At 39.6% G+C, this 12,715-nt stretch overlaps 1 protein-coding gene across 1 annotated transcript in view; it reads right to left on the minus strand.

Annotated features, from left to right (window-relative positions):
• Window positions 1-12,715, minus strand: part of ST8SIA6 (ST8 alpha-N-acetyl-neuraminide alpha-2,8-sialyltransferase 6) — a 147,298-nt gene that overhangs the window by 37,041 nt on the left and 97,542 nt on the right. The window contains exon 4 of the mRNA XM_061125736.1: window positions 8,705-8,791. Within this exon, the coding sequence (XP_060981719.1) occupies window positions 8,705-8,791 (87 nt within the window). The remainder of the gene's footprint in view (window positions 1-8,704; window positions 8,792-12,715) is intronic.

The raw sequence follows: 12,715 nt of genomic DNA on the forward strand, positions 1-12,715 counted from the left end.
TGCAAAAGCCAGTTTCTATTATTAAATACGGCAGGTGTAATGACATGGTGTGGTTTTGTTACTTCCCTAAATGCACAGGCAGACTGCATGGCATGACAAATAGAAAATGATATGACAGGATATTAACACTGAAAAATGGTCTCAAGGCAGAGGAAATGAGGGAAAGAAGCTTTTTCAATCTGACAACTGACCCAAAACATCTATCATAAAGTGCAAACATCTTAAATTTTTTAAAAATATGTATTGCTCTGAGCCATCATCAGAGTCACCATGTATGAATCATAAGCAGCAAGTATTTAAAGGTTATGAGGAGGAAGAGAACAGAGGTTCAGAAAAAGTGAACATGGTTTTGTATAGTCAAAAGAAGTCTCTGATAGAGATGACTTTTGCTTCTCTCTAAGATATCAGTGCTACAAAACAAAATGCCTGGGACATAATAATGCTAACTGTTAACTGGAAGAAAAAAAAAAGCATAAATCCACCAAATACTAACCAAAATCAAACCACAATTATTGGTTTTGGAGTCATATTTCAGAAGATAGTTGAAAACTTTGTTGGTTCAAGTAAGTTTGGTTGCTCAGTTTTATGATTTGAAAAATATTAACTTATCCATCTATTTATTTGCAGTATTTATGCCCTTTCACAGAGATAAATCATGAAATGGCACCATTTCAAATATGTAAGCATCATGTAGTAAAAAAACTAACATATATGAAGGGATTCCCCGATGGTCTAGTGGTTGGGACTCAGCACTTTCACTGCCATTGGCCTGGGTTAATTCCTGGTTGGGGAAATAAGATCCCACAACCCACACAGTGCAGTCAAAAATACATAAAAATTAGCATGTGTGATATGTAGTCTATACATTTCTTTGGTTTAACACTGTACTTTTTCAATGGAGTCCAAATAAAAACGAAAGTAACACCCTGGCTGTTATTTTAGAGATATCAAAGAATCTGAGAGAGCAATGAAATCTTTTCTTATATAGTCAAAACAGAGAAAGACAAAGTTATTTTCACAAAATTTTAATCTAACCAAACCTGAGGGGATAATTTAATAAAATTGCTACCATGTAATAGTTATCTATAACAAAGTAATCAAGCACAAAATACCTGTTTTACAAGTAATTTGAAAGGCATCTCATTTGCATGAATCTTAAACACATGCATTTTTCTAATAGCACCATTTTCTGCCACTAAGTTTTCAGTAAATACGTGATTGATAATATTCAGTCATTTTCTGGATTCAAGCTCATGTCTATGAAACAGCAATGTCTAAAGAGATTAAATGGTGTTAGAGGATCCAAAAGAAACCAAAACCAAAATAAGCATATGATGATTTCTGGGGGGAAAAAAGAGAAAGTAAAATGAAAATTAAGCACTGTTGCTTGTGTAACTGTTAGCTTTTTGTAATTGATTACACAAATGTTTTTAAGTTAAATCGTTTTTAAGTTAAAAAACGATTCCTGAAAGCTAATGCAGTAATTATCATGCAAGTTACCTAGGAAATCTAAGACTGATTATTGAGGCTCAAAAATCTTCTGCTAGGATAAAACCTGCTTCCTAAAGCTTCACAAAATAGTTTTCAGGGGTGAAGTAGAGGAAGTAGAGAACAAGGAGTAGGGAGTATTTCAAAACATGTTTAAGTATTTCAATGTTACTGTCACAGGGCGGAACACATCTGACTCCATATTGGATCTGTTTCTTTCACTTCAATATTTGTATTCTATTGCTTTTGCTATAAGTTAATCATTAAAGGGATGCTGTGCTCAGTCGCTCAGTCATGCTCAACCCTTTGTGGCCTCATGGATTGTTGCCTGCCAGGTTTCTCTGTCCATGGAATTTTCCAGGCAAGCATACTAGTGAAAGTTAGTCACTCAGTCATGTCCAACCCTGTGCAACCTCATGGATTGTTGCCTGCCAGGTTCCTCCATCCATGGTATTTTCCAGGCAAGAATACTAGTGAAAGTTAAAGTCACTCAGTCATGTCCAACTCTTTGTAACCCCATGGACTGTACAGTCCATGGAATTCTCCAGGCCAGAATACTGGAGTGGGTAGCTGTTCCCTTCTCCAGGGGATTTTCCAACCCAGGGATCGAACCCAGGTCTCCCACATTACAGGCGGATTCTTCACCAGCTGAGCCACCAGGCAAGCCCAAGAATGCTGGAGTGGGCAGCCTATCCCTAGGGTCTCCAGCGGATCTTCCTGATCCAGGAATTGAACTCGGATCTCCTGCATTGCAGGCAGATTATTTACCAGCTGAGGTACCAGGGAAGAATACTAGAATAGATAGCAATTTCCTACTCTGGGTGATCTTCAGACCCAGCGATCGAATCAGCGTCTCTTGATAAAGACCTTTTCTGATATATTTCTGACTCCCAGTACTCTTGCCTGGAAAATCCCATGGATGGAGGAGCCTGGTAGACTGGACTCCATGGGATCACTAAGAGTTGGACACGACTGAGCGACTTCACTTTCACGTATTGGAGAAGGAAATGGCAACCCACTCCAGTGTTCTTGCCTGGAGAATCCCAGGGACAGGGGAGCCTGGTGGGCTGCCGTCTATGGGGTTGCACAAAGTCAGACACGACTGAAGTGACTTAGCAGCAGCATGAGACCAGCTCTCCATCATAAATCTTGACTTAGGAATGCACCCACTGCCTGCAAGCACATTCCCCCACACCCTAAGTTAACTATACAGTTGTTACAATGGCCCCCTGGGGATGTGAAGTACCGCTCTGGGTCACCATCCACCTGATTCCACTCTGTAAGTAAGTTACCACATAATAAATGGATCCACTGATTATACAGAGCTACCTGCCTCAATCTTCAATCTCAAGACAACTTCTCAGTGCAGTGGGAAGGTTTTGTTCTCTCTGTCCTCAGACACCACAGAAAAGACCAAAATTCAAAATGTGAAGTTGTCTTTAATGGATGCATATTGAATGTGCACCATCATAAAATCAAAAAATTGTTATGTTGAACCATTGTAAACTGGAAACCATCTATAATTTCTTAAACTGAAATCCAGGTTAGATTTTAGGCAAATCATACGTGTACCAACTTATGCTTGGGGGAAATAATTGTAATATGAAAATTAATAAATGATTTTAAAAGCAGAAGGCAGACAGCTTGACATTCTTGAAAGTGAAGTGTTAATCACTCAGTCATGTCTGACTCTTTGTGAGCCCAAGGACTATAGCCCGCCAGACTCTTCTGTCCATGTGGGATTCTTGAGGGAAGAATACTGGAATGGGTTGCCATTTCCTTCTCCAGGGCATCTTTCCAACCCAGGGATGGAACCTAGGTCTCCAGCATTGCAGGAACATTCTTTACCATCTGAGCCACCAGGGAAGACCTTGACATTCTTAATTTTGTACAGTTATTTGCAAATGAAATTATATGCCAAGGAAGAAATAAAAGAGGGCTGAGATTTTCTTTTTTCTTGAGTATTTTTTCCCTTCACTACTGTAGTATCTGTATACATCACTCAGGCTTCCCACGTACCTCAGATGGTAAAGAATCTGCCTGCAATGAAAGAGACCCAGGTTCTATTCTTGGGTTGGGAAGAACCCCTGAAGAAGGGAATACCTATCCACTCCAGTATTCCTGCCTGGAAAATCCCATAGACAGAGAAACCTGATGGGCCATAGTCCATGGGGTCACAAAGAGTCAGATATGGCTGAATGACTAACACTAGCACTTAGCTATACATCAAATCATAAACAGTCTGGGGCTTCTCAGATGGTACGCTGGTAAAGAATCCATCTGCAGTGCAGGAGACTCAGGTTCAATCCCTAGATCAGGAAGATGCCCTGTAGTAGGAAACAGCAATCTACCCCAGTATTCTTGCTTGGGAAATCCCATGGACAGAGGAGCCTGATGGGCTATAGCCCATGGGGTCAAAAAGAGTCAGACATGGCTGAGCACCTGAGCACACACATTCACTTTTATTTCTTATCTCTCCAAACGGTTTACAATTCCCTTGAAGTCAGTAAGAAAACCTTATATCTTCTTGTTTCCAAGCATCCATTATTTAATACATATTTATTAAGGTTCTACTTTGTGGCTGACACTGTATCAGGCTTAAGCCTGTTCTTTAACATAGTAAACCCAAAACAAATATTTATTGATAAATAAAATGCATGCCCTCTGCTAGCAAGTAGCACATTCATTTTAGAAACACTTAAAAAAGCTCTCTGATTTTGAGATCCTGTGACCACAAAAATCCCATAATCTTCAATAGCTCCTAGGTGTCAACTGCTGGGAGTTTCAACAATCAGGCTACAGCTGGATTTAGAATATATTCACTTGCTCATATTTTTCACAGTTTAGTGTAACTTTTGTTATTCCTGCTAAAAGAGTATTACCACCTTTCACTTTTCTTCAATTTGGTATAAATTGCGATAAATAAATAAAATAGAAAAGTATTTAGCCACTTGACAACTATAATAATAGGGGACATTTCTATAATACCAGCTTTATAAATAAGCCAGAAACTCTCCAGATTTGGCAAGCTATAGCAGTAAAAATTGAGGAAAGTGAATGCTTTATTGTAATTTAATGGCACAGATTTCTGTTGAGGGTTTATGTAATTTAGTTTACAAATATGCCCATAAAAAGAACATTTTGATATAATAAATATTCAAATAAATAAATAAATGTTACCATGACTGTTCTCTTGAGTGACAACAAACAGTTAGTACTACAGTCCCAGATGTTTACTTAAATTGGCCCTGAACGATAGACAGACCACTGGGTAACCATCATGGTGATGGATGCACTTTTTATATTGAGACAGTTCTAAGGGGAAAATGGCTAGTCTATCTGCATACCATCCAGCTATATAGTATTTATCCATCATCATTTGTACCAGTTTCTTTAATACAGCTTTGGATTCAAAGAGATTCTTGATTTTTAGTGTGTGCACACACGCGCACGCACACACACACACACACACACACACACGCACACAGAAAAGAAGGGAAAATCTTTAAAAAGATTTCTCTTTTTTAAATTAAAAGAAAGTTTTTATTTGAGCTGCACCATGAGGCATTCGGGGTCTTAGTTCTCTGGCCAGGGATCAAACCTATGCCCCCTGAAGTAGAAATGCAGAGTCTTAAGCACTGCACCAATAGGCAGTCCCAAGAAATCTCTTTTTAATTGAGCTAGACATTGTGAGTAACAACTTGCAGGGATCATTCAAGGCTCATAATGAGGTTATCTTCTTCCAGAGTGGATTATTTTTCTTCTGTGGGTATGTAGAAAGAACATTTATTATGAGGGACTGGCTTGCATGATTATGGAGACTGAGAAGTCCCACAATAGGCTGTCTGCAAGCTGGAGGTTCAGGAAACCAGCGGTGTAGTTCCAGTCCACACCCAAATCCTACGAACCAAGAGAGCCAATGGTGTATGTCCCAGTAGGAGTCTCAAGGCTAATGGCGAAGGAGAAGATGAGTCTTCTCCTTGAGAGAGAGCACACTGGTCCTTCCTCAGTCTTTTTGTTGAGGCCCTCAATGAATTAAATCAGGAGTCCCCAGGACTGGTCTATGGCATGTTAGGAACTGGGCCACACAGGAGGAGGTGAACGGTGGGTGAGCGAATGAAGCCTCATCTGTATTTACAACTGCTCCCCATCCCTCACATCACTGCCTGAACTCTGCCTCATGTCAGATCAGCAGTGGCATTAGATTCTCTTAGGAGGACAAACCCTACTAAGAACTGCCCATGGGAGAGATCGAGGTTGTCCGCTCCATATGAGAATCTAATGCCTGGTGATCTGAGGTGGAGCTGACTCAGTGATGCTAGTGCTGGGGAGCGGCTGCAAATGCAGATTATCATTAGCAGAGACGTTTGCACAGAGAACATAATAAATCAGTTGCTTGCAGACTCACATCAACACCTCAGTGAGGAGGGAGTGGTAAGTGACAATTGTATAATTATTTCATTATATATTACAGTATAATAATAATAGAAATAAAGTGCACAATAAATATAATGCACTTGAATCATCCTGAAACCATCCCCCCATCCTAGTGTGTGGAAAATTGTCTTCTACAAAAATCATTTCCCGGTGCCGAAAAGGTTGAAGACCACTGGATTAAATAATGCCCCAGGATTATTTTGTTTTTATCAGCCATCTAGGCTAATGGCAGATCTAAGTCCAAGTGAGGATGGAAATGACTTCAACCGAGCTTCAGTTGTGAAGAAAACTGGTCTTCTCTAGGGTTTGCTGGAAGCACTGCTCAATGTTTCTGCCTCTCCCTCATGCTTTTGTTTTTGCAACCAGCAAGTTCCTTGTGAGGAAAAGTAGCTTCAAAGGCAGGTCTCTTCTCCTTCAGCTTCTCTCTGCTTCTGGATCTTTGCCCTGGAAATTCCCCTGCCTTGGGAGTTCTCCATTGCCTCAATGGGGTGTTTAGTATGCTTTGTTTTGCTCGTATTATTCTCAGGAGGTTTGCTCTAAATCAACTTTACAGCCAGAAGTAGAAGTTCCTTTACCCTTATATTAACTGTCAATGTCACAACTCATCTAGTACTTCCAGCTAATTATTTGGGATTGATCCTCAACAGTTCAGTCTCTCTCTCTTTTTTTGCCTACGCTGCACTTGTAGAAACGTCTCTCAAAACCAGACTCTTCCGCTTCTCACTGACCCTGATCAACCAGGTTACAATTGCCTGTGCAGTTTCTATCTGATCTTCCTGCCACAAAAATCTTTCAAATCTAGTCTTCAGTAGGACTCTGTCCAAGTTCATTTAAGCTGCTATAACAGAATTCTATAGACCAGGTGGCTTATAAACAACAGCAATTTATTCTCACAGCTCTGGAGGTTGAGAGTCCAAAATCACGGTGTTGGCCAATTCAGAGTCTGGTGAGAATCCACTTCAGGGTTCTTAGGCAGCCGTCTTCTTGCTGTGTCCCCACATGATGGAAGGGGCTCAACAGCAGTTCATGGACTCTTTTATAAGGTCATGAAGCCTATTTATGGGGGCTCCACCCTCATAATCCAATCACCTCCTACCTCCCAAAGGCTCTACCATCTCATTGGACATTTGGTTTTCAATTTGACTTTTGAGGGGACACTTTCTGTCTACAGTGGACAATGTAGCATCAAATGTCCTGGAGATTAAATAGTTAAACAGGAATCCTATACTCTGAAATGCTAGTTAAGAAAGACAATGGAATCCTCCAGGAAGTTATGACAACTCTGTGTCTACTCAGTGAAAGAAAGATGTCCCTTTTTGGCTTTGAGTCAATCAAGAAGTTTCTCATTCACCCAATGGGAGTTGCCCACAAGCCAGCTTCAATTAGCACCAGAATCAAAGGTAGCTGATCGAATGACTCCAGTATATACTGACTGAAGGACCCTACAAGCAGGAGAGCAGCCTCACCACCCCAAAGAGATGTGAACAGCACAAACTTTTTAGAGAGTCTCAGGAGGAAACCAAGTCTCTTTATTAAGAGTTTGATACTTACAGTATTGGGCTGGCAAAAAAAAAAGTGTGTTCTGGTTTTTCCATAAGATGTCACAGGAAAACCCAAATGAACTTTTTGGCCAACCCAATAAAACAGGAACTAGTAAAGATAAGAACATATTTCTGAATTGTCTTAACTTGGTACAAGACAAAACCTGTGCTGATGCGAAGCAAAGAAAAGCAGAGTGATGTAGCCCAGGCAGACACACCAATGCCTGGCTTGGCTTTACTCTATGAGCAGCTTTCAGAGGAGGAAGGGGTGCCAGAGAAGTACTCAGGCAACCCCCACCACAGGATATTGTTTTGATATAATTTATTCTTTCTGGGTAGGCTCCAAGTGATGCCAGCACAGACAGCTCTGTAATCAGCTACTGATAACCTGGTCCTGTCAGGCTGACAGTACTTCCCTGGTTATTACCTGGAGCATCTCATATTTCCGAATGTTGCTGAGATTAAAAAACTAATGAGAAAAACTGGAAAGGAATATGCTGAAAGGAACATGGCTTTTGTTCTACAGTGATGGGACCATAGATGATTTTTATCTCTGTTTTCCAAAATTCCATATAAGATAAATAAATAAATGTCAAATACAAACAGTACAAAGAAGCAGCAAAATCTTCTAAAATAATAAAAAGTACAGCAAAAACTTTCTCTTTGAACTTGAGATTTTTGTAATTACATCAGCAACATAATTACAAATACAAATTTCTATGTATAAGATGGAGTTAGAGGGCCTTGTGTCTCATGAAAGACTCTTAGAAGGAAATGTTCCTGATTGTCAGTTGGCTTCCTCTACTTTTCTTTTTAACAACACATTATGGGACTTTCCTGGTGGTTCAGTTGTTAGAAATCCACCTGCCAAAGCAGGGGACACAGGTTCAACCCCTGGTGCAGGAAGATCCCACAAGCTGCAGCGCAAATAAGCCTGTGCACCACAACTACTAAGCCTGTGCTCTAGAGCCTGGAAACCGCAGCTACTGAGCCCATGCTCCATAGCCCATGCTCCACAAAAAGAGAAGCCACTGCAATGAGAAGCCCAAGCACCACAACTAGAGAGCAGCTTCCACTCACTGTAGAGAAGGTCTATGCATAGCAATGAAGACTCAAAACAGCCAAAAATAAAATTAAAAAACAAGCAACGAAAAACCCCAACACATCACTTATTCTCTCCACAGAGAAAATGTACAAAACATTTTTAAACTCATATTATTTATGGAAAAACTTTTTACCTAAAATTCTCATATTCTTCTACTTGTCGTTTCCATGGACAGCTCTGGATATTTGTGATAATCTGAAGATAGTCATCCTCTGAATACCTGAAAGTCAAATGTCAATGAAATTAGAAAATAAAGATTTCACTTACTGATAAATGAATATATAAGTCATTGAAAGACATTCATAATCTACTCATTCTAGCCCTCTAAATCTTTTCTTAAATAAGGTGATATAGAAACAAGGAAACCTCATACTCATGTCAAGACATCTAGGAGCATGCAATTCACAAATAATTATTGTTGATCAAGGAATATGTAATTTGCATGCATCATAAGTCAAGTTCAGTATTACAAGCCAACCATGATAGCACATCAATTCACACATGTATCTTATGGTTATTTCACCTTAGCTTTTCATTAACAAATACATATATTTTCATAGACATTTACCATAAATATAAAGTTTATCATCTTTTTCAGACTCTAAGTTGATAGATTTCCCTTGGGATATATGGAAAACATTTCCCAAAAATAATCACCTTAACCTTTGATTTTGAACAGAACATTTAAAAAACAGATTAGGACAGGTTAAAAGAGATGTATATTGGGCATAAAAAATCTACAGGCATAGTTGTGAAGTATGGCCAGTTACCAGTCCCTGGTAGACCTCCCTCCATCTGAAATTTCATCGTTAATTAATAACTCCTTTAATCATAAAATAGCCTCTAGTCTTTAAGGGTTATCAGTTAAAATGCATATATCCTTTTGAGTGAAAAAAAAAACCCTTAAATTTCCTTTCAATTAATATCATACTCATTAGTTGCCAGCTATGATCAAGGTTTTGCAATAAAGAGATGGAATGATGTTAGTGAGTGGGTGGGGAAGGCAGTAAATAATCTTGTCAGGAAAATATCTTCCTCACCACTACACAGTACAGTGCATTCCCTCCAAACTTTACCTCTAAAAGGCATATTTAGTAGAGGTTGGGAAGGTAGTCAACCAAGTAACTCCTTTGCCCTTGAAATTTACCTGCCTTTAGGGTATCTCTCTTGACCATGTTGTCACCAAGATTAATCAAAGATATTTTCTCTTGGTTCCCACTGAAGAAAAGTTGAAAATCTTGAAAGACTTTGCTAAATACTAAAGGAAAAGCAAAGCAAAGAGCTACTGTAGAAGAGATTAAAAATAGTTTTAGGGACTCCCTCAGTGGTCCAGTAGTTAAGACCTCACCTTCCAAAGCAGGGAAGGCAAGTTCAATTCCTGGTCAGGGAGCTAAGATCCCATATACCTTGCAGTCAAAAAAACCACAATACAAAACAGCAGCAATAGTGTACCAAATTCAATAAACGCTTTTAAAATGCTCCACATTTTTTAAACCATCTCTTAAAAAAAGTTTTACTTGCACGCAGGCTTCATTTTATCTTACCCCCCTGGGCCCCAAGACTTGTCACCAAGGAACTTGAGAAACCTATACTTTAGCCTCATAGCTTTGTCTAGATGTGGCGCGTCCCTGCTGGAGTGAGGAGTTGCCTGCCTCCACATGGTGACAGTTATCTAAACTTGTTGTTGTTTAGTTGCTAAGTCACATCCAACTCTTGTAACCCCATGGGCTATAGCCCTCCAGGCTCCTCTGTCCATCGGATTTCCCAGGCAAGAATACTGGAGTGGGTAGCCATTCCCTTCTCCAGGGGATCTTCCCAACCCAGGGATTGAACCCAAATCTCCTGCACTGCAGGCAGACACCGAGCTACCAGGGCAGGGCAATTTCATATCTAAGCTTAGTCTAGAACATTAAAATTCTCATTCATTTCCAATCAGAATAAAGGTGTACTGTAAAATACATAGCCTTTAAAATGTTTTGTTTTCATGAGATATATCCTCCAATAAATTGGAGTTGGCTCCAACTTAACTTGATATTGAAAGATGTTCATCGTAATGTATCTAATTTTACTAGTAAGTTAGCTGCCTAGAAGGGTAAAGTCCTTGATATTTATTTATTTTTAAGAATTTTTCTTTCTTTTGTTTTGTCTTCTTTTTTTCTTCTGTTTCTTTTTTTTATTTTATTTTGTATTTTTAAGATTTTTTTGACGTGGATCATTTAAAAAATCTTTACTGAATTTGTTACAATATTCTTCTATTTTATGTTTTTTTTTTTTTTTTTGGCCCAGAGGCATGTGGACTGCTAGCTCCCCGACCAGAGATCAAACCGGCAGCCCCTACACTGGAAGGTGAGGTCTTAACCACTGAACCACTAAGGAAGTCTCTATAGTCCCTAATATTTAAAACCAAGTTGAATACATTACAGCAGACCTATCTTCTATTAAAGGAGAAATACTCCTGGCCATTTTACAACCAGAAGACAACACTCGGGCTACCTAGGGTTGCTCTGTTCAAAGAATCTCTTTTTATGTCCAGTCTAGAAAGGAAGCATTATCTTCTGATATTATAAAGGGGAAGACCAGAGAATAAGAAACTGAAGGGAGCTGAAGGGAGTTTTCCCCCGACGTGCTTGCCTTTTTTTACTAAAAAAATAAATCACCAATCAGCTTTTTTGGAAAATTAAGGTCACCACAGTACTATCATGATTCACAAGCAGGGAGCATGGCTGGCGAAGGAAAGCGCACATGAGTGTCCCAAGTCTGGGCTAATCTGTGAAGTAGATGTGCCTCTGTACTAGTTTCCTCCTGGGCTTCCCTGGTGGTCCCGTGTGGTCAGGGATCCACCGTACAGTGCAGGGACACTGGTCTGACCCCTGGTCCAGGAAGACCCCACATGATCAGAGCAATTAAGCCGTGCACTACAACTCCTGGGCCAGCACTCCAGAGCCCAGCAACAGCAACTACTGAGCTCTCGCACTGCAACTCTTGAGTCTGTGCTCACCCACTGAGAGCTGAGAGCTGCAACTACTGAAGCCTGCACGCCCTAGAGTCGTGCTCTCCGCAACAGGAGAGGTCTTTGTAATGAGAAGCCGAAGAAACGCAACAAAGAGTAGCCCCTGCTCACTGCAAATAGAGAAAGTCTGCATGCAGAAACGAAGATGCAATACAGTCAAAAAATTAAATAAATAAATCTTAAAAAAAAAATCTTCCCTGTTGAGCTCTAAATCACACTTTCTGCAAATTTACATTTATAGTTGGTTTTCAGTTGCAAGGTACAGCCTTTACCCCACAACTGTGAGAGGCAGCTACCTATGATGTCACCCCCATTAAGGACGACAAAACTAAAAGTTCTGAGATGAACAGCTTACTCAATGTTGTATTATAAGCAGATGAGCTAAGAATTAAAGTCACATCTTTTGATTCAGAGTCTGGCTCTCTTTCCAATATATCATGCTGCATCTCATCTATTTTCATAATGAAACTGAAAATTAATCCCATCAGAAGTATTTTCTGGTACCAAGACATACAATAAATCATACTAAATAATGCAGCAAGTTATTTTCAAAAGAATAAATAACGTCTATTTAAGTCATTATTAATAACACTCAAAATGAGATGTAGATTATAAATAACATACACAATGATACTAAGTAAATGTAATATTAAATTTTTAAATATTTTCTAAGACAAATACTGTATGATATCACTTACAGGTGGAATCTGAAAGAAAAAAAAAAACAACTAGTGAATATAATGAAAAAGAAACAGATTCACAGATACAGAGAACAAACTAGTGGTTACCAGTAGGGAAGGACAAGACAAGAATAGGGAATTAAGAGGTACAAATAACTGTGTATAAAATAAATAAGCTACAAGGATCTATCGTACAGCACAGGGAGAAAAGCCACTGTTTTATACTAACTATAAATGGGGTATGGGCTTCCCCAGTGGCTCAATGGTAAAGAATCCACCTGCAACACAGGAGATGTGGTTTGATTTCTGGGTCAGGAAGACGTCCTGGAGAAGGGAATAGCAACCCACTCCAGTATTCTTGCCTGGAAAACTCCATGGATAGAGGAGCCTGGAGGGCAACAGTCCATGGGGTGCTACAACACTGCTGCAATGAAGATCAAAGATTCTGAGAGCC

Source organism: Dama dama, chromosome 23, assembly GCF_033118175.1.
Source record: "Dama dama isolate Ldn47 chromosome 23, ASM3311817v1, whole genome shotgun sequence".
NCBI classification, from domain to species: Eukaryota; Metazoa; Chordata; class Mammalia; order Artiodactyla; family Cervidae; genus Dama; species Dama dama.